General features: G+C 45.6%; 3 protein-coding genes across 3 annotated transcripts; all 3 read left to right on the top strand.

Annotated features, from left to right (window-relative positions):
• On the top strand, nucleotides 1-1502 carry LOC149460648 (uncharacterized). The gene has a single exon (XM_089679385.1). The coding sequence runs from the start codon at nucleotides 33-35 to the stop codon at nucleotides 1095-1097; it is 1065 nt and encodes a 354-aa protein (XP_089535511.1). The 5' UTR covers nucleotides 1-32; the 3' UTR covers nucleotides 1098-1502.
• Nucleotides 1503-11695: 10193 nt separating this feature from the next.
• Nucleotides 11696-13964, top strand: LOC149460647 (uncharacterized). Its single transcript, XM_089679411.1, has 5 exons — nucleotides 11696-11772; nucleotides 12854-13060; nucleotides 13150-13377; nucleotides 13457-13663; nucleotides 13772-13964. The coding sequence occupies exons 2-5, from the start codon at nucleotides 12926-12928 to the stop codon at nucleotides 13922-13924; spliced, it is 723 nt and encodes a 240-aa protein (XP_089535537.1). The 5' UTR covers nucleotides 11696-11772; nucleotides 12854-12925; the 3' UTR covers nucleotides 13925-13964.
• A 5819-nt stretch (nucleotides 13965-19783) lies between these two features.
• LOC149460646 (uncharacterized) lies at nucleotides 19784-20978 on the top strand. Its single transcript, XM_089679388.1, has one exon. It carries the CDS (start codon nucleotides 19785-19787, stop codon nucleotides 20544-20546), a length of 762 nt encoding a protein of 253 aa, XP_089535514.1. The 5' UTR covers nucleotide 19784; the 3' UTR covers nucleotides 20547-20978.
• The last annotated feature ends 895 nt before the right edge of the window (nucleotides 20979-21873 follow it).

Here is a 21873-nt window from a genome sequence, read left to right as displayed (position 1 = left end):
TTTGTCTTTGTATTTTAGTCCATGGCCGGGAGATGAGGAAAACCTCCGAGGATTGTCTCACTTTGTCTCCAGACTGGAAAGTAGAAGATGAGGACTTCACACAGTATAGTCCAGGAGAAAACCCGGCTCCCTCCAATGTTTATTTGGCACCACCCAGTGTAGATGGACCATCGGATTCCTCGTATCCTGAGGAACCTCAGACTGTTCGGGACCCGGCCGGCCTTCCAACAGGGAAGAGCTTCTCCTGCGCTGAGTGCGGGAAGGGTTTCCATTCTAAATTCCTTGTTAATAGGCATAAAAGGTCTCACACAGGGGAAAAACCATATTCCTGTCCTGAGTGCGGGAAAAGTTTTTCACAAAAGTCGAATCTTGTCAGACATCACAGATCTCACACGGGGGAGAAGCCACTTTCCTGTTCTGAGTGCGGGAAATGTTTTTCACAGAAGTCCTATCTTTACACACACCAGATATCTCATGTGGGGGAGAAGCTGCATTGCTGTCCTGAGTGCGGGAAATGTTTTTCACATATTTCCTACCTTTACAGACATCAGAGATCTCACACGGGGGAGAAGCCATATTCTTGCCTTGAATGTGGGAAATGTTTTGTAGAAAAATCAAAACTTGTAACACATCAGAGATCTCACACAGGGGAGAAGCCGTATTCTTGTCCTGAGTGCGGGAAATGTTTTTCACAGAAGTCCTGTCTTTCCATACATCAAAGATCTCACACGGCAGAGAAGCCACTTTGCTGTTCTGAATGCGGGAAATGTTTTTCAGATAAATACAATCTTTACACACATCAGAGATCTCACACGGGTGAAAAGCCATATTCCTGTCCTGTGTGCGGGAAATGTTTTTCACAAAAGTCCAATCTTTACACACATCAGAGATCTCACACGGGGGAGAAGCCGTATTCCTGTCCTGAGTGTGGGAAATGTTTTTCAGATAAATCCAATCTTAACACACATCAGAGAACCCACACAGGAGTGAAGCCGTATTCCTGTCCTGAGTGTGGGAAATGTTTTTCAGACAAGTCCCATCTTTACACACATCAGAGATCTCACACGGGGAAGAAGCCACTTTCCTATCCTGAGTGAGGGAAATGTTCCTCACTGAAGTCCTGTCTTCCTGTACATCAGGGGTCCCACACAACCCTGGAGGTGTATTAGTGCCTTGAGTGCGGGAAATGTCTTCTAGATGAATGTTGCTGGACATCCCAGCTCTCATGTGGGGAAGAAGCACACCCTGATATATACCTCAGATATACTCCATGGTTGACCTTCATCATGGAAGAAACAGTCCATGAGGAGATCAGAGGCCCCCAAAGACATGGATGAAGTGTGGGACTGGGATGGCCATTGATAGCAGGAGAAGAATAAAAATGGAGTCCTGACCTGTCATTGGCTGAGTACATTTTGTGGTGGGAGATTTCACAAACACTTGGAGGTTTATTTTTTCTTCTGATTGTTGAATAAAGGTGATTGTCATTCGCTCAGCTGTAATGAGTGGTGGTCTTATTTTATTTCATCACATCGTTGGCTCCATCTGGTGACCATAATATCATAGTGTGCTATATTTACTGATGGAGGTATTTCAGGAAAAGTACATCATTATGGTCACTAGGTGGCGCTGCTTATCATAGGAAATCACTTTTCTAGGAACAAAATGGGCAGAATTTGTAATGTCTGAATAAGTGATTGTCACATTTTTCCTATGAATTATAATTAGACCCCTTCGTTTCCTGTCAGGCCGGGTTTCATACAGATTCCTGAGATCTTACTCCTGTACTTGTAGCGCCCTCTAATGTGCTACTAGAATAGTGTAGTGTATCATAGGTAAAATCATTGTGTAGGACTCATGGTAGTTGTTTGAGTCTGTGATTGAGGTCGGGTTATTGCACGTCAGCTGGATTACTCGACTGGTTGTAGCTCTATCACCTCCTCCTGACCCTGGAGGACCACAGAACCTTCCAGAAGTCAGTAAACAGGAAGGGGTGGAGGCCTAATCTGCATATTCATGGGGGTCTGGCCATTTTCAGATTTGGTGGACTGGACTATAAATATGGAAGAGTCAGGCTGACAGAGGGGTTGGGAGTGCTGAGGAGCCTGTCGGTGCCTGGGTAGGGTCCCCTAGGTCCGAGGGGGGCTGGGCTGGCTCAGAAGGTTACATTCAATAGTAAGGAGTGAATGGGATCGAGACCTGATCTGCAGGGACTGATGGCTTTCAGGAAAAGAAAAGTCCAGGATCTGCTTTGTACATTATTTATTAATTTATTTCAGGTACTTATATAGCGCCATCAATTTACACAGCGCTTTACATATATATTGTACATTCACATCAGTCCCTAACCTTCAAGGGGTGTACAATCTAAGGTCCCTAACTTACATTCATACATACACATACTAGGGCCAATTTAGACAGGAGCCAATTAACCTACCAGCATGTCTTTGGCATGTGGGAGGAAACCGGAGTACCCGGAGGAAACCCACGCAGGCACAGGGAGAACATGCAAACTCCAGGCAGGTGGTGCTATGGTTGGGATTTGAACCGGTGACCCGAGTACTGCCAGGCAGAAGTGCTAACCACTTAGTCACTGTGCTGCCCGATAGGAGGGTAGTGTCCCCCTTCCATTGATTCAAGCCAATTGGGCATCCCATAATCCCTATTTCTGTATCCAAGTTGAATTCCCCTCATAAAATAACAAAGCTAAGCCCATGGACTGGTCACTGTCTTTGGATGGAAGTCTGTGTGAAAGAAATACCTGAGCTGATGAGACGGGTACTCAGCGACCTGCCACTAGTCATCTACACAGTGGATCTGAGCTCAGGACTATGGTAGTGGTGGTGGGTATTGTGACTGATGTTAGATCTACTTCGGGGGATGGGTTTTTTGGTGTTTCAATAAAGGACTTGTCAAAGAATGTCTTCAGACTCATAGTAGTTGTCAAGTTATTGCAGGTCAGCTGGATGACTCCACAAGTTGTGGCTCTATCACCTTCTCCTGACCCTGGAGGACCATAGACCCTTCCAGAAATCGGTGGGCAGGATGGGGTAGAGGCCTAACCTACATATTCATGGAGAGTACGGCCAATCACAGCTTTGGAGGCCCTGGTAGAGTGGTGGACTGGCCTATCAATATGGGAGAGTCAGGCTTACAGAGGGGTCGGGTGGAAGATGGAGTTCTGAGGAGACTGTCGGTACCTGGGAGGTGACCCCTAGGTCTGGCGGGGGCATCCTCCAGGTCGGGCTCAGGCCGGCTCAGGAGGACACATCCAACAGTAAGGAGTAAATGGGACTGAGACCTGAAGCAGCAGAGAGCAAAGAGGGCAGTGTGAGTACAGCAGCATTCTGTGGGATCTACAAGGGGAAAGACTGCCACACGTAGCAAGCGTCCTGATTACAGTGCTGGGCTCAATCCTTTATCCTTGTCCCGGGAGATCTTCCAAGAAGCCAGGAGCTGGTAGTACTTGTACGCTGTGGAACTGGATTTAAGGGGATTAACCCAACAATATTAAACCAAACTGTCATGGAGGGCATGCCTGTAGATGAGCTGGTTCCTCTGGATGAACGTCTGTGCACAGGCAGTGCCCAGAATGTGCAGAAATTGGTCACCTGCTAATACTAATGCGCATGCTCATTCTGGTGCGCATTCTTGTGTATGGAATTGTGCAATCACACGTTCTGGTGCACGCCAGTTGTTATGGACTGAACACCTCCCGGTACGGTTCACGGTAAAACATTCAAACAGACCAAGTTTGTGAACATCGAACCTACTTTAAGTCTATGGGACTCGAACATGCTAATTCAAAAGTGCCCAATCTGAAGGTTTATATGTACGGTATTGGCCATAAAAGTGGTATGGGGACTCGGGGACTGCCCTGAGGGACATAAATCAGGGAAAAACATATTTTCAAAGAGTAAAGGGGCAGTCATTTCTCATTGCTTAATGTAAAAAAAAAAATATTCCTTTCAATATCATGCCTGGGGGTCCCCTTAAACTACCTGCAAAAGTTGCAGATCTGTACATTGTATAGAACCTGCTGCAGCAGGACTGACACCATAACCCTTCAGTTATTCTTGCATAAGTCGCTGATCGCCACCATATGTCGCTGATCGCCACCATAAGTCGCTGATCGCCACCATATGTCACTGATCGTCGCCATAAGTCACTGATCGCCGCCATAAGTCACTGATCGCCACCATATGTCACTGATCGTCGCCATAAGTCACTGATCGCCTCTATAAGTCACTGATCGCCACCATTTTTTAGTAGAAAAAAAAATTCCAGTATATATACCACCATTTGTAAATGCTATAACTTTCACATAAACCAATTAATTTACACGTATTGGGATTTTTCCTTAGCAAAGACATGGAGCAGAATACATTTTGGCCGAAATTTATGACGAAATTTGATTTAAAAATTTTTTACTGGACAAAATATTTTTTTCTCAAAATTGTCTGTGGACCCAACTCCAAACTCAACTAGCTAAACAATTCCCATTTTCATGGGAAACAAACAGCATTCCTTACCTAGGAATCAGACTCACACCAGCGACAGACCATCTATACACAGCACACCACAAAATATTGCTTGAAACTATACCCTGAGAACTAAACACTTTACGTACCTCCAAACTCTCCAAACTAGGCCGCGTGGCGACACTAAAAAGGTATATTTTACCCAAAATCTTTTATATATTCCGCACACTCCCCTTACCAGTCCCTAATTCATTCTTCTCTAAACCTCAAACAATTCTCACAAAATTCATATGGAACTCGAAAAAACCAGGATGTACCACCAATCTTCTAATCAGACCTACAACTAAAGGAGGAGCAGGACTCCCACACCTCAAATCTTATTACACAGCTACCCTCTTAGACCAATTATATTTCTGGTGGAATCCTTCGAAGGAAAAAATCTAGTCCATAATGGAAGCCCTCCCTTTTCAACCACTTAAACCCCAAAATATACTCTTGACCCTACCGTCCAAACGTATACCACCCCAACTAAATCATCCCTGCATCGTAGCCTCCCTACAAGCTTGGCGGGACCTTCTATCCACTAAATTCAAAGACATTAAACATGTACCTACTCCAACCAACATACTATACCTTTTCATCCCCTCACTGGACCTATCTCAATGGACAAAACAAGGAATAACCAACATAAGGGACCTCTACACCAATCATTCCTTTTACCCCTTCCAAACTCTCCAATCCAAATATAATATTCCTACCAGGGGCAGACTGACCATTCGAGCACTAGGGCACTGCCCGAGGGCCCGGGGTCAGTAGGGGGCCCCATAAAATGCCCCTGGTACCTTTTATAGGCTTTTTTGGGTGTGTTTTGAGTGTGGGCAAGGACACAGGGGCCCCATGATCCCCAGTTGCCCGGGGGCCCCATGAGTTTTCAGTCCACCCCTGATTCCTACTGCTGAAAATGTTACATACCTCAGAATCGCTCATTGTCTACTAACAACTAATTTACCCCACAATACTATAATACCAAACACAGCCTACATCTTCTTCACCAAACCCCAATACCCGGGTAAAGGTATATCCACTTTCTATACACACCTCATAAACTCACAATTTATTCTACAAACAACCTCCATAACCAGTTGGGAAAAAATCCTATCAACCCAAATAACTTTAAAATGCTGGGAAAATACCTTCAGCATCACTTCTAAAGCTACCCGATGTAGCTCCCACTGGGAGTCATACTTAAAAATACTCCACCAATGGTACCTGACCCCGGTTAAACTTTCCATCTACAAGCACAAAACATTCTCCTACATGCTGGAGACAATGTGGTGAGCCAGGCTCAACAATCCACATTTTGTGGTCATGCAGATAGCTTCGCTCCTTCTGGAATACTACATTCCTATTAATCTCTGAAATAAACAAAACTCCGTTAGTCCCGAACCCCTCATTAGCAGTCCTACACATCGGAATAGAGAAACTCCCTACCCATCCCCGAACAATAATTACCCACATACTCTTTGCCGCCAAAATTAATATTACTAGATTATGGAACACAAATAATACCCCCTCAATCACTTCATTAATTACAGACCTTAACACTCAATGTCAAATGGAAAAATTATCCGCAATTAACACTTCCTCCTACCATAAATTCAATACCCAGTGGACCCGATGGCTAAATCACCCAAAATGTTATGTACAACCCTGATGACATCTCAAGAGATGAATTCACACCGCACACCAAGACTGGTATCTCCTCAATTCCCAGTTATATTCCTCCCTCCCCAATCCTATCCTCCCCCACCTCTCCACTAACACCCCCCCAACTCCTCACCAAGGTTCTTCAAATGCACATGAATACCTCTGATGATATTGTTAAACAAGACCAACACCTCATCTGTCCAGAGGGCGGATCTACAACAAAATGATCAACCATATTTGTCTACTGTAATGTTGTATGATTGAACCTGATCTCTTTTCCCTGTTTATCTTTGAAAAACTCAATAAAAAATATTGAAACATAAAAAATTGTCTGTGGACAGACGCACTCTTTTATCCATCACAAAACCTCCAGCAGCACTGTATGTGCATTTGGAAAGCACGCTGGATGCAGGACAGGCCAGTACCTTGATGGCATATTGAGCAAGTTCTGGCCAGTGATCCATCCTCAAGACCCAGTAACCCAGTGGATGATCAGTTGGAAAGGTCTCCAAGTCTACTCTTACCCCTAGATAATCCTGCCCCATATGATGCAGACCCTGCAGATGGGTGCTCAAACCTAACAGTCCTGGGTGCTGAGGACTAAAGAACTGTTTAAAGGCATCAGTCAGCTGGCCGCCTTCTCCACCACTCTTCATTTAACAGAATGAAGCCTCAGAAACACGTTGTCCAGGAAATGGTAACCTCCCAGTGTCTGGAAAGGTGTTACACAATTTCAAGGCGTCCTCAGGATGTTTCATCCTCTGCTCCCTCTGGGAAGACTGGATGAGCTCTGCACCTTTACCCTTGTAACGTGGATCAAGAAGGGTTGCCAACCAGTATTGATCCCTCTTCTTGATAACACATCCTCAGGTCCTTACACAGGCTTTGCAGAATCAGGGAGCCCATGCAGTGTAAGTTTGAGGAGGCAGGAGATTCTGAGTCCTCTGGGTCACTGAGGATGATATTTCCAGGAACTACCTCCTCCCAGCCATGTACTACTCCTGGTAGGGTTTCTGAGGACTGAAAAGTGTCCCTTGAATACTGCTCTATGTGATCCTCTACTTCCATGCTGCTGCAATCCTCCTCCTCCTCCACTTCCTCCTCCTCCTGTGTGTTCTGCGGCCCCGCAGGAATGGTTTCTGCATAAAGAGGGCCTTGAGAGGACAGGAAATCCTCCTCTTCCTCCCGATGTTCTGCCTCCAGTGCCCTGTCCATGATTCCATGCAGCGTGTGCTCCAGCAGGAAGACTAGAGGGATAGTGTCACTGATGCATGCAGTGTCACAGCTCATCATCCTTGTGGCCTCCTCAGATGGTGACAGGACAGCGCATGCATCCATTGTCAGCAGCCACTGGTGAGGTGAGAAGAAGCCAAGTTCCCCTGAGCCTGTCCTTGTGCCATTTTCACACAGGTACTCATTGATGGCCCTCTGCTGTGTGTGCAGCCACTGCCGTGTTACCAAAGTGGAGTCACTGCCGTGTTACCAAAGTGGAGTCACTGCCGTGTTACCAAAGTGGAGTTCCACCGAGTGGACATGTCACAAATGAGTCGGTTGGTGGGCAGGTTGAATTTCAGCCAACTGAACACAGGCCGTGTATGACCACCAGAAATGGCCAGACTTTTCTGGCCTGCCTCAGAAGATCTTGAAAGCCTGGGTACCTGTTCAAGACGCACTGTACCACCAAATTCAGCTTGTGTGCCAAGCATGGAACATGTGTCAAGTGTACCTGTTGGAGGGCAGAGAGCCCCTTCATAGCTGACAGAATCTGTGTCCTGGTGTGGCTCCTGTCCCTTAGACAGACCAGCTGAAGCACCACATGGCATCTTTTAGCCTGACTGCTTGCAGAGCCCCTTGAACGCTTATGGAGCACTGCTGGTTCAGAGGACAATTCAGCAGAAGAGGCCATAGAGGAAGAGGAAGGGGAGGGGGTGGAGCAGACAGATGTGGCAGAATCACCACCAGGTTTTTGGAGGCATGGTGGTGGAACAAGCTCCAGAACTGAACCCTGTCCTGCATCCTTCCCAGCTGCTAGCAGAGTCACCCAGTGTGCCGTGACGGATATGTAACATCCCTGACTGTGCCTGCTGGACCACGTGTCAGTAATGTGGACCTTGCTGCTGACCGCCTTGTCCAACAAGGCCAAAACATGACCTTCCACATGATGGTACAGAGCTGGAATGGCCTTGCATGAAACAAATTGTCTTTTCGGAACCTGTCACTGTGATACAGAACATTCTGCAAATTCCCGGAAGGGGGAAGAGTCCACCAGATGGAAAGGCAGCAGTTGTAACGCAGCAATTTGGCCAGGATAGAATGTGGATGGCTGGGACAGTCTTTTTTTCATGGTTCAGCAAATGGGGTAGTGAAATGTTCCTGCTGAAATCAACAGGTGGTGTCCTGCTGTCAGATGGGCCACCCACTGCTGTACCATCACTCCTCTCAGTGGAGGCTGTTGAGAAGACCTGACGTTTTACAGTAGAGATCCCAGATGAGGAGCAAGGAGAAGTCTGCACTTTTTCTGGGTCTTTCAGGTGCTGTTACCAGCGGGCTGCATGGCAGCTCATCATACGTCTTGTCAAGCATGTGGTGCCCAAGTGGCTGGTGTTTTGGCCACGCTTGGTCTGCTTCAGTCAAAGACTGCAAACAGCAATGCTGCACATGTGTTGAAGAAAGCCCACACCAGAGAACTTGTGGAAGTCTGCATGGAGTCAGCAGCGCCCCCCACCTGTGGAGCTCTGTCGTGTGATGCCATTGGTTGGCTGCCCTTATGCCTGTCCCTGGAGGACATCCTGCCTTGTTGGAGTTCTGCCTCCTCCTCACTTTCCTCCTCTGTTCTCTCAGGCACCCAAGTATGGTCAGTGACCTCATCATCCCCATCCTCCTCATCAATGGAGCCAACTTGGCAGTGTGCTGCGGCTGGGGGAACAGGACTGACAATTTCTTTTTCCTCACTGGCGCCCCCTCTCTCTAGGCTCACGTCACTCCTTTCCTCATCCTGGGAACCAACATCACAGCATTCAGATTGCTGCACATCCTCCAGCAGCATGGGACTGACACTATGATCCAATCATTCTGGTGACTCCTCCATGCATGATGGTGGGGCTACGGAAGGAGCAGCTGTGGTGGACAAGGAGCCGGAGGAACAGGACACTCTGGCAGCTGTGGTGGAAGGCAAAATAGTATGATCCTGGGTGACAGAGGATGAGGATGACTGACTTATCCACTCCACCACCTCTTCTGCATGTTGTGGTTCAATAATACGGCCAGCACTTGGGCCAATCATGGCTCTTCCTGAGAACTCAGCTGTTATTGGCCAAAGCATTGCACCTGACCTGTGGTCAGGTGCAATGCTTTGGCCAATCACAAAGCATGTTTTACATTGGGCACGCGGGCAAACTTCCAGCATAATGGTGAACACTCAAATGACTAATGTTCGAGTCGATCTTATGTTTGACTCAAACCGTCATCCCATCCCTACTCAAATTATTATCTGCGGATCTACTGCTTCCACTTTACACCTACTTCATTGATCTTGTGTTGTTTGCCAGTAAATTAAGAATACTGAATAATGTGCAAATTCATATACCACAAAGTGCTTTGTGCTCAAGATGCAGTTCTCTGCAGATCTACTGCTTCCACTTTACACCGACTTCATGTAGCACTACCTCAGAAGGAGCTGAATGTTGCCCCTGGTTCCCCTTTGCTTTGCCCCACAGCAAGGCAAACACACACACTTCTGCTCGTTGTCTCCAATGACCAGTCTAGGGGGTGTTTTGTGTTTGGAGTTTATTGTAGAACTGGGGATAGGGATGGGGAATGTAGTCGGATCCTCCAGAATCAGAACTCTTCACACTGAGGACATCTAGCTGATCTCTTAGTAGAACACTTGTGAAGTCTCGGCTGACAGTAGATAGCAGACTTCTCAGTAACAAATAGCAGCAAGTAGTTGTAGGAGAGCCAAGTCCCATTAGCAGTAGCAATACTTGGACAAGCTCTGCAGAACACTAGGCAGGGCTCCCTTTCTCAGACCCAGGCTGACTATCAAGCACCAGAGGGGTAACAAGCACACAGAGCCCCCCAGATCTCTCAGAGTTTGCACTCACAGGTCCAAGGACAGAATGGTTGCCTCCTTCCAATCTTCCAAGCCACTCTCTCCAGTGACACCAGACAGAGCTTTGGCAGACAGCTCCCCTCAGTCAGCTTACTGTAGAATCAGGGTCACTCTCTCTAACTTCAGGCCCTCAGGTCACCCACCCGAGGCCACATAACAGCAAGTGCCAGGCGAGGCAGCCTGCCTCCAGCCTGTCTGGTGCAATCCTCTCCGAGGAAAGACACTGAACCCATGTGCTCTCAGAGTATAAATACCACTCCCAGCATGCAATGGGGCCACCCTCCCCTGCAATTGGCCAGGACTGTATCCATATTCATGCTGGTCATTTGTCTAGCCAATTCCCATGTTCTGGAAGACTCTCATAGCTTCCTGAAGGCAGGAAGAACTCAGACAAACTCCAACAGAACCAGAGCAGCATGAGCAGACCTGACTAATCAATCACAGCTCTCTGTAAATCAGAATACCGACTGAATTTACCTGACAGCCTCTCTGGTGAGCAGAGAAACACAGCTATGCTTTACCTGACTACACATCCTAGACCTGACCAGGAGGGGGCGCTACATTCATTCATCTCATCAGATTTGCTGCTATAGGAAATCATCTCAAATCCTGTGCAAATCCATGGAGACAGACAATATTGTGTGCTCAGTATAGTGTTCTCTGCAAGTCCACCGCTTCCACTTTGCATCTACTTCAATCCACTTATTTTACTACAAAAATCCACCAATCAGTGAAAAGTTGATAAGGTGTGAAAGTGCTCCGCCCTCCAAACTGTGTGGGCTGTAGTGTAGCCCCGCCTTCTTCCACCTCTTGTACACGGGATGGTGAGGGCGCCCCCTAGTAGTGCTTCCCCCTCACCACACCAATAGGACTCCCAGCTTTTCAGCTCCCAGAGTCACAAACATCCTTCACACTCTCCTCATCTCCGATGGTAAAGGAACCGGATCCTCCTCGCTCACTCCTGCAAGTCTGCTGCGGGTTCTGTCAGTCTCCCTCCTAGACTCCGCCTCCAACCGCCATTCCAGCAGGAGCTCCACCTATAAATACACACTCAGGGAGGAGAGAAAGGGGAACCCGACATCATGTGACACCTTTTATTACATGGAAATACGAAATCAACGGGACTAATGCAATCACATTTACTGCAAAATCAAAGGGGCCAAAATATGTCCCCCGAGCAGTCATATATTTCTGTCCCCCTTGGTGGGAGTGGAGGTGACCCCTCTATAAGGATCTACAGTCCATACACACCCAGCACAAGGCCGGGGTCACACTACCAGACGCTTCTCGGGGCTGCAGTTCCTCTGAGCTCCACAAGGTGGGGATCTCACTTCTACCCAGACAGGAAGTCTCTATGGAAGACCAACAGGAAGTGATGTCAGATTAAGACAGGAAGTGATGTCAGGTATAGACAGGCAGTTCCATTAATGAGGAAGCAGAGAGGATACACTCCTGGATCTGGCAGCAGAGGAGGTAATACGTAGATGAACCCCTTCAGGGGGAGGAGTTGATGATAATATATTTGCTCCCAAAGCTGGCCTACATGGATCAGTTTTATCGTTCAGCCAGCGGAATGACCATAAAAACTGAAGCGATTCCCCCATCCACACATTGGAGGTGGATGGGGGAATCCTCCCCGCTGCACTCTTGTATTCTGACAATGGGGGGACTCCTCCGCTCTCAGAATACACGGATCAGCACTGAAGCTATTGGCTGCAGCCGCTGGGGGAGTGGCTTTTATCCGGCAGTGGCCACACATGGATGGAAATGTGAGCGATCCCTGCTGAACCAGCTGAATTTCCATGGATCTATGGTCACCTTCAGTGACTTCCTCCCCTCCCCCTCATCTCCTTCATGATGGAAGTCATGCTGAGATCATCTCCCATTGGCTGAGCAATATTCTCATTTGTCTCTCAGCTCCTTCTTGCTATTCCTCGTCCTGCCTGTTGTTTCCTTGGATTGATTTTCTGTGTAGTGACCCCGGCTTGGTCTCTTGGATGCGCTCGTCTGTTGCTTGCCCTGACCTTTCTCCTGATTCCTGGATCTCCTCCTCATCTCTCCTCCATATCCTCTTACATAGCTTTTCTCCACACCTGCAGTGACCCTAGGGGGAGGAAACTTGGCACCAGCACGCCGCCAAATCCATCCCCACCATTAGGGGCTCTGGAGACAATTGTCTGCTATTTACACTCCGTTCCTCCGCACGTCACCTGATCACATGACAGCTTACTTCCACAGATTCTGGACAGATTTCTGGATGGTAAAGGTCAAAGTTCACTCTTCAGTTTAGGAGAGGTAGGACGCACCCAGGAACAAGGATTTGATTAGCATGGGAGCCTCATATAGAGGACCCCTCAAATCTCCCCATCCAAATGTCCCTCCATCCAGAGTCTATCTGTCATAGGATTCTTTGACTCTGGATGGAGGGGCATTGGGAGGAGGAGCTGTGAGGTCAGTGTGATGTCATAGGACATATATATTAACCAAAATTATTGGTAGTTGTGATTTATACACAGCATGTTTGTTACAATGAATGTTTTATTATATCTTTCAGAGTGGAATCCTCGGGGATGATAATATTGATGTTAAAGAAGAGTATAAAGAGGAGGATGAGGAGTATGGAGTGATGGAGGAGTTTTCAGAAGGACACAAGGATATGATGGAGCCACCTAATACCAGGAACCCACCAGAGAGATGTCCCCGTCCTCTGTATTCCCGGGATTCCACACAGGGAGGTCACACCATCCCTCACCATCATCAGGTAGATGAGGAACAATCACTGATAGTATCATTAGGATCTGTACATTATCTGCATTGTTACCATTGATGTCATTTTTATTATATATTCAGAGTGGAAACCTGAGAGATCCTAAAGTTGAGGTTAAAGAAGAGATAAAAGAGGAGGAGGATGAGGATGGGGGGATGGAGGCATCAGAGCTTCTTAAGGGACACAAATATCTGTACCAGGACACCATGGTGGAGTCATCCAGCTACAGGAACCCACCAGAGAGATGTCCCCGTCCTCTGTATTCCCGGGATTCCACACAGGAAGGTCACACCATCCCTCACCATCATCAGGTAGATGATGACAATTATTGGTAGTTGTGATTTATACACAGCATGTTTGTTACAATGAATGTTTTATTATATCTTTCAGAGTGGAATCCTCGGGGATGATAATATTGATGTTAAAGAAGAGTATAAAGAGGAGGATGAGGAGTATGGAGTGATGGAGGAGTTTTCAGAAGGACACAAGGATATGATGGAGCCACCTAATACCAGGAACCCCCCAGAGAGATGTCCCCATCCTCTGTATTCCCGGGATTCCACACAGGAAGGTCACACCATCCCTCAGTATTACAAGGTCAGTGGGACAGAGTATCTAGAACATGGACTCATGGAGACAATTTGTGGATTTTTTAATGTGAGCTTATAAATTACAGATGATATTCTTTATCATTTTTTTATTTAGAGTGGAGATCCAATCGATATAGAATTTGAGGTGAAAGCAGAAGAAGAAGAGGCGTATGTGAGGGATGATCAGCAGTCTATGGAGGAGGATGGAATAACGGGGACATTTATAGAGGAGGACACTCCTACAGAGATCAGCACAGGTGGGTCATGAACACTAAATCCATTCCTCCACCCATACTGCTCACTGATTGGTCCAGAGTAGGGCGGGGACTGGGTGATATCAGCCTGTAATCCCCTGGTCACTTTCCTGAGCTGTGTTCCCCGTCCTGTATTCCTGGATTTCTCTCGGATAATCTTCCTTCTCTGTGCTGCAGACACAATTTATGTCTCTAGACTGGATTTATGGAGGTTCTGGGGTTCAGCTGGCAGCAAAATGTTGATTTTTCCTATAAGCATTGCATAATGTAGGCACCCAGGACATGTGACTGGGGTCTCCTGCCTTGTGCCTGACTCCTCCAGGGGACGTTCTCTGTTATCTGCTGGCTGTGCCGGGTGGAGGGATATGTCTGTAGTGTCTCAGACCCAAGTCACTGAGTGCAGTCTCAGGAGATGGGAGGCAGCGGTGTGGGACCTACATAGTTACATAGTTAGTCTGGCTGAAAAAAGACATTCCATCTAGTTGTACCATTAAAAATAAAAGTTATAATCCGACACCCACAGCTGATCCACCAAAAGGAAAAAACCCAGCAAAGCACGATCCAATCTGCTCCTGCGGGGGAAACAATTCCTTCCTGACCCCCCAAGAGGCAATCGGATATTCCCTGGATCAACTTTCCCTATAAATGTTATATCCAGTTATATTCTGTGTATCCAAGAAAGAATCCAGGACTTTCCTACAGCAACCCCCCCTTATGTATTATACATGGAGATCATATCCCCCCTTATGTATTATACATGGAGATCATATCCCCCCTTATGTATTATACATGGTGATCATACCCCCCCTTATGTATTATACATGGAGATCATATCCCCCTTATGTATTATACATGGAGATCATATCCCCCCCTTATGTATTATACATGGAGATCATATCCCCCCTTATGTATTATACATGGAGATCAGATCCCCCCCTTATGTATTATACATGGAGATCATATCCCCCACTTATGTATTATACATGGAGATCATATCCCCCCTTATGTATTATACATGGAGATCATATCCCCCTTATGTATTATACATGGAGATCATATCCCCCTTATGTATTATACATGGAGATCATATTCCCCACTTATGTATTATACATGGAGATCATATCCCCCCCTTATGTATTATACATGGAGATCATATCCCCCCTTATGTATTATACATGGAGATCATATCCCCCACTTATGTATTATACATGGGGATCATATCCCCCCCTTATGTATTATACATGGAGATCATATCCCCCCTTATGTATTATACATGGAGATCATATCCCCCTTATGTATTATACATGGAGATCATATCCCCCCCTTATGTATCATACATGGAGATCATATCCCCCCTTATGTATTATACATGGAGATCATATCCCCCACTTATGTATTATACATGGAGATCATATTACCCCTTATGTATTATACATGGAGATCATATCCCCCCTTATGTATCATACATGGAGATCATATCCCCCCTTATGTATTATACATGGAGATCATATCCCCCTTATGTATTATACATGGAGATCATATCCTCCTTATGTATTATACATGGAGATCATATCCCCCCTTATGTATTATACATGGAGATCATATCCCCCCTTATGTATTATACATGGAGATCATATCCCCCCTTATGTATTATACATGGAGATCATATCCCCCCTTATGTATTATACATGGAGATCATATCCCCCACTTATGTATTATACATGGAGATCATATCCCCCCTTATGTATTATACATGGAGATCATATCCCCCCTTATGTATTATACATGGAGATCATATCCCCCCTTATGTATTATACATGGAGATCATATCCCCCCCATGTATTATACATGGTGATCATATCCCCCCTTATGTATTATACATGGTGATCATATCCCCCCTTATGTATTATACATGGAGATCATATCCCCCCCCTTATGTATTATACATGGAGATCATATCCCCCCTTATGTATTATACATGGAGATCATATCCCCCTTATGTATTATACATGGAGATCATATCCCCCCTTATGTATTATACATGGAGATCATATCCCCCCCATGTATTATACATGGTGATCATATCCCCCCTTATGTATTATACATGGTGATCATATCCCCCCTTATGTATTATACATGGAGATCATATCCCCCCCTTATGTATTATACATGGTGATCATATCCCCCTTATGCATTATACATGGAGATCATATCCCCCTTATGTATTATACATGGAGATCATATCCCCCCTTATGTATTATACATGGAGATCATATCCCCCCTTATGTATTATACATGGAGATCATATCCCCCTTATGTATTATACATGGAGATCATATCCCCCCTTATGTATTATACATGGAGATCATATCCCCCTTATGTATTATACATGGAGATCATATCCCCCCTTATGTATTATACATGGAGATCATATCCCCCCCTTATGTATTATACATGGAGATCATATCCCCCCTTATGTATTATACATGGAGATCATATCCCCCTTATGTATTATACATGGAGATCATATCCCCCTTATGTATTATACATGGAGATCACATCCCCCCTTATGTATTATACATGAAGATCATATCCCCTCTTATGTATTTACATGGAGACCATATCCCCCCTTATGTATTATACATGGAGATCATATCTTCCCCTTATGTATTATACATGGAGATCATATCCCCCTTATGTATTATACATGGAGATCATATCCCCCCCTTATGTATTATACATGGAGATCATATCCCCCCTTATGTATTATACATGGAGATCATATCCCCCCCCTTATGTATTATACATGGAGATCATATCCCCCCCCCCTTATGTATTATACATGGAGATCATATCCCCCCCCCCCTTATGTATTATACATGGAGATCATATCCCCCCTTATGTATTATACATGGAGATCATATACCCCCTTATGTATTATACATGGAGATCATATCCCCCCTTATGTATTATACATGGAGATCATATCCCCCCTTATGTATTATACATGGAGATCATATCCCCCTTATGTATTATACATGGAGATCATATCCCCCCTTATGTATTATACATGGAGATCATATCCCCCCTTATGTATTATACATGGAGATCATATCCCCCCTTATGTATTATACATGGAGATCATATCCCCCCTTATGTATTATACATGGAGATCATATCCCCCTTATGTATTATACATAGAGATCATATCCCCCCCTTATGTATTATACATGGTGATCATATCCCCCCTTATGTATTATACATGGAGATCATATCCCCCCTTATGTATTATACATGGAGATCATATCCCCCTTATGTATTATACATGGAGATCATATCCCCCCTTATGTATTATACATGGAGATCATATCCCCCTTATGTATTATACATGGAGATCATATCCCCCCCTTATGTATTATACATGGAGATCATATCCCCCCTTATGTATTATACATGGTGATCATATCCCCCCCTTATGTATTATACATGGAGATCATATCCCCCTTATGTATTATACATGGAGATCATATCCCCCCTTATGTATTATACATGGAGATCATATCCCCCCTTATGTATTATACATGGAGATCATATCCCTCCCCTTATGTATTATACATGGAGATCATATCCCCCCCTTATGTATTATACATGGAGATCATATCCCCCCTTATGTATTATACATGGAGATCATATCCCCCCTTATGTATTATACATGGAGATCATATCCCCCCTTATGTATTATACATGGAGATCATATCCCCCCTTATGTATTATACATGGAGATCATATCCCTCCCCTTATGTATTATACATGGAGATCATATCCCCCTTGGGAGTTTTAATATCAGACCTGATATTGTTTATAAATATATTAATAAATTGGGGTCCCAACACTGAACCTTGCAGAACCCTACTAATATCACTGAACCTTGGGGTACCCCACTAACCCCTTCCATATCTGGCACTTCTACCCCCTTCCTGCCCTGGCTGATTTTCAGGTTTCAGCACTCTCACACTTGGAATGACAATTGCGCGGTCATACAACATTGTTCCCAAACTAAAACTATCCTGACATTTGGGGGATATCTGTACTGTCCTGACATTTGGGGGATATCTGTACTGTCCTGACATTTGGGGATATCTGTACTGTCCTGACATTTGGGGGATATCTGTACTGTTCTGACATTCTTGGACCTCAAGAAATTAGATTGGCTGTCAGTACTTCAGGATTGATCAATATTCAGATCTATACCATAGTTTGTGAACTCTATAACTTTCCTACAAACTAAATAATACATCCTAATTTGGGTTATTTTCACCAAAGACATGTAGCAGAATACATCTCGGCCTAAATTTATGAAGAACAATTATTTAATTGCAAACTTTTATAACAGAAACAAAGAAAAACGAGTTTTATTTCAAAATTTTTGCTCTTTTTTTTGGGAAGAAAATGAAGCCATCCATTGTATACAACTGTCATGTGACCTGCAGTGATTGGTCACAGCAGGTCACATGGTACTGACAATGGAGCCGGTACACAGATCTGTCATTGGCCGTGTTCGAGGTACATGGCCGGTGACAGATCACGCTGCTGCATGGCTCTGTGGGCGTGAAAACTGCACATGCCTGGAAGGACGCCATATGGCCTCCACCTGGGGGGACGAGGTGCTCACCCGGCCACCATCTGGCCATAGGCCGGGCGGGAACCAGCTAATAACACTGAACCTTGGGGTACACCACTAATAACACTTAAACTTGGGGTACACCACTAATACTGAACCTTGGGGTACCCCACTAATAATACTGAACCTTGGGGTACCCCACTAATAACACTGAACCCTGGGGTACCCCACTAATAACACTGAACCTTGGGGTACACCACTAATAACACTGAACCTTGGGGTACACCACTGATGACACTGAACCTTGGGGTACACCACTAATAACATTGAATCTTGGGGTACACCGCTAATCACAATGAACCTTGGGGTACACCACTAATAACACTGAACCTTGGGGTACACCACTAATAACACTGAGCCTTGGGGTACATCACTGACACCCCCAGACCATTCAGAGTATGAATCATTAACCACTACTCTCTGAATACGATCTTTCAGCCAGTTTTCTATCCATTTACATTCAGATTTTTCCAGCCTGTAGACTTTACCTTACACATTAGCCATGTGTGGGGAACTGTGTCCAAGTATACCACGTCCACCGCCACCCCCTCTGTCCAAGTATACCACGTCCACCACCACCCCTCTGTCCGAGTATACCACGTCCACCGCCACCCCTCTGTCCAAGTATACCACGTCCACCGCCACCCCTCTGTCCAAGTATACCACGTCCACCGCCAGCCCTCTGTCCAAGTATACCACGTCCACCGCCACCCCTTTGTCCAAGTATACCACGTCCACCGCCACCCCTCTGTCCAAGTATACCACGTCCACCGCCACCCCTCAGTCCAAGTATACCACGTCCACAGCCACCCCTCTGTTGAAGTATACCCCATCCTCAGCCACCCCTCTTTCCAAGTATACTCTGTCCACCACCACCCCTCTGTCAAAGTATACCACGTCCACTGCCACCCCTCTGTCTAAGTATACCACGTCCACTGCCACCCCTCTGTCCAAGTATACCACGTCCACCGCCACCCCTCTGTCGAAGTATACCATGTCCACTGCCACCACCATGAATAATGAAATGACCTGGTAGGAGATCAAAGGAGTCATTTCCTAGTTCCATTGAGGGTGAAATTGTAAGCTCCTCAGAGCCAAGCTGACTGTTGTGGGTGGAGTCCTGGTTTGGGGGAACCAATCAGCTCCTGTCTAGTAATCCTCTTTGTCTTTGTATTTTAGTCCATGGCCGGGAGATGAGGAAAACCTCCGAGGATTGTCTCACTTTGTCTCCAGACTGGAAAGTAGAAGATGAGGACATCACACAGTATAGTCCAGGAGAAAACCCGGCTCCCTCCAATGTCCATCCGGCACCACCCAGTGTAGATGGACCATCGGATTCCTCGTATCCTGAGGAACCTCAGTCTGTGCAGGACCGGACCGGCCTTCCAACAGGGAAGAGGTTCTCCTGTACTGAGTGTGGGAAATGTTTCCGTTATAAATCCCATCTTAATCTGCATAAAAGATCTCACACGGGGGAGAAGCTGTTTTCCTGCCCTGAGTGCGGGAAATGTTTTTCATGCAAGTCTCATCTTTCCATACATCAGAGGTCTCACACGGGGGAGAAGCCATATTCCTGTCCTGAGTGCGGAAAATGTTTTTCAGACAAGTACAATCTTTACACACATCAGAGATGTCACACGGGGGAGAGGCCATATTCCTGTCTTGAGTGCGGGAAATCTTTTTCTAATAATTCCAATCTTTACACACATCGAAGATGTCACACGGGGGAGAAACCATTTTCCTGTCCTGTGTGTGGGAAATGTTTTTCACAGAAGTCCCATCTTTACACACATCAAAGATCTCACACGGGGGAGAAGCCGTATTCCTGTCCTGAGTGTGGGAAATGTTTTTCAGATAAGTCCCATCTTTACAGACATCAGAGATCTCACACAGGGGAGCAGCCAGCAATAAGGAGTGAAGGCAGAGTGTCTTTCCTCTCTCCCCTTGTCATGTGACTTATCACATGACTGAAGGAGGAAAAGAAGAAGCTGCAATTACAAAAAGATCTGTGAGTATAGGGGGAAGGGTGAGGTTACACTTATGGGGACACCTGATGTAAAGGGGGGCTGTGATTGGAACACCTTATGTAAAGGGGGACTCTGATGGGGACACCTTTTGTAAAGGGTAACTCTGATGGGGACACCTTATATAAAGGAGGACTCTGATGGGGACACCTTATATAAAGGGAGGCTGTGATTGGAAAACCTTATGTAAAGGGAGACTCTGATGGGGACACCTGATGTAAAGGAGGACTCTGATGGGGACACTTATTTTCATGTTATGTTTACATTGGTTTATGTTAACCACTTGTTCTCTGGACTCTATTAAGCTATTGCTGTGATGTTTAAATTGACATAATAAAGCTATGTTATAATTCCTGTTTTTTATATTTTGGACTCTTTATTCTAAAGAAAAATGTAATTTCATAAGGCATGTGTTTGGGGGCAGGGCTGGGGGGCAAGGTTGGGGGATGGGCCTGGGGTGTGGTTGGAGGTGGATTTGGGCAAGGTTTGGTGGGACAACTGATGCAGAGTAAGGTTTTTGCCTGGCTAGTAGGTCTAGACTTGAACTTTTTTTTTTGTTCAAACACTTTATTAGGATTTAAGGGTATAGAAAAGCCAGCAGAGTGCTAAAGTCATTCACAATACAGATCACAAATAGCATTTATGGACTAAGGCACATCGGGGTAATTCAAACATTGCAAATGTAGGTAAAAAAACCTCAAGAAAAGGTAAGGAAAAGAAAAAAAGGGGGGAAAAGGGAGCAAAAGAGGGGGGAGGGAAGAAGCAGAGTGTGTGACTTCCAAGAAAGAAAAAGGGGACATGGGACCAAACCAAGGTGCCGGGTAACTTTCTAGGAGAGAAAAGTATTAGGGAAGAAGCAAACATTCATCAAACCCCGGAGGAAGAAAGTGATCAATCCAGGGGGGATCAAATTAACAGGAATTTAGGAACGGTGTCTGTGACGGCAGCTTCCACTTTGGTGTGTATCATGGCCTGTGTCACCTTGTTCTGACTGCCAATGTGACGGGGATTTCCAAGATTTTGCTATAATTTGCTTGGCTGTGGTTGTGATCTGTAGAAAAAGCTTAAATTGGAGTTTAGAGATCGAAGAAGGTCGCAGATTGAATAGAGTGGAGTTCGGAGTAGGTGACAATGGCTTTTGAAAGAGAGTATAAAACGTGAAAGATACCATCCTAGAAAGTATGGACAACTGGACAGGACCACCAAATGTGAAAAAATGTACCAGTCATCGCACAGCCTAGGAAGCACTCTGGGGAGT

This window comes from Staurois parvus, unplaced genomic scaffold (assembly GCF_062004578.1).
Source record: "Staurois parvus isolate SC_StPar_1 unplaced genomic scaffold, SC_StPar_1.0 ptg000223l, whole genome shotgun sequence".
Lineage (NCBI taxonomy): Eukaryota > Metazoa > Chordata > Amphibia > Anura > Ranidae > Staurois > Staurois parvus.
The sequence above is the reverse complement of the archived record's forward strand: the minus strand, read 5'-3'. Positions and strand labels throughout refer to the sequence as shown.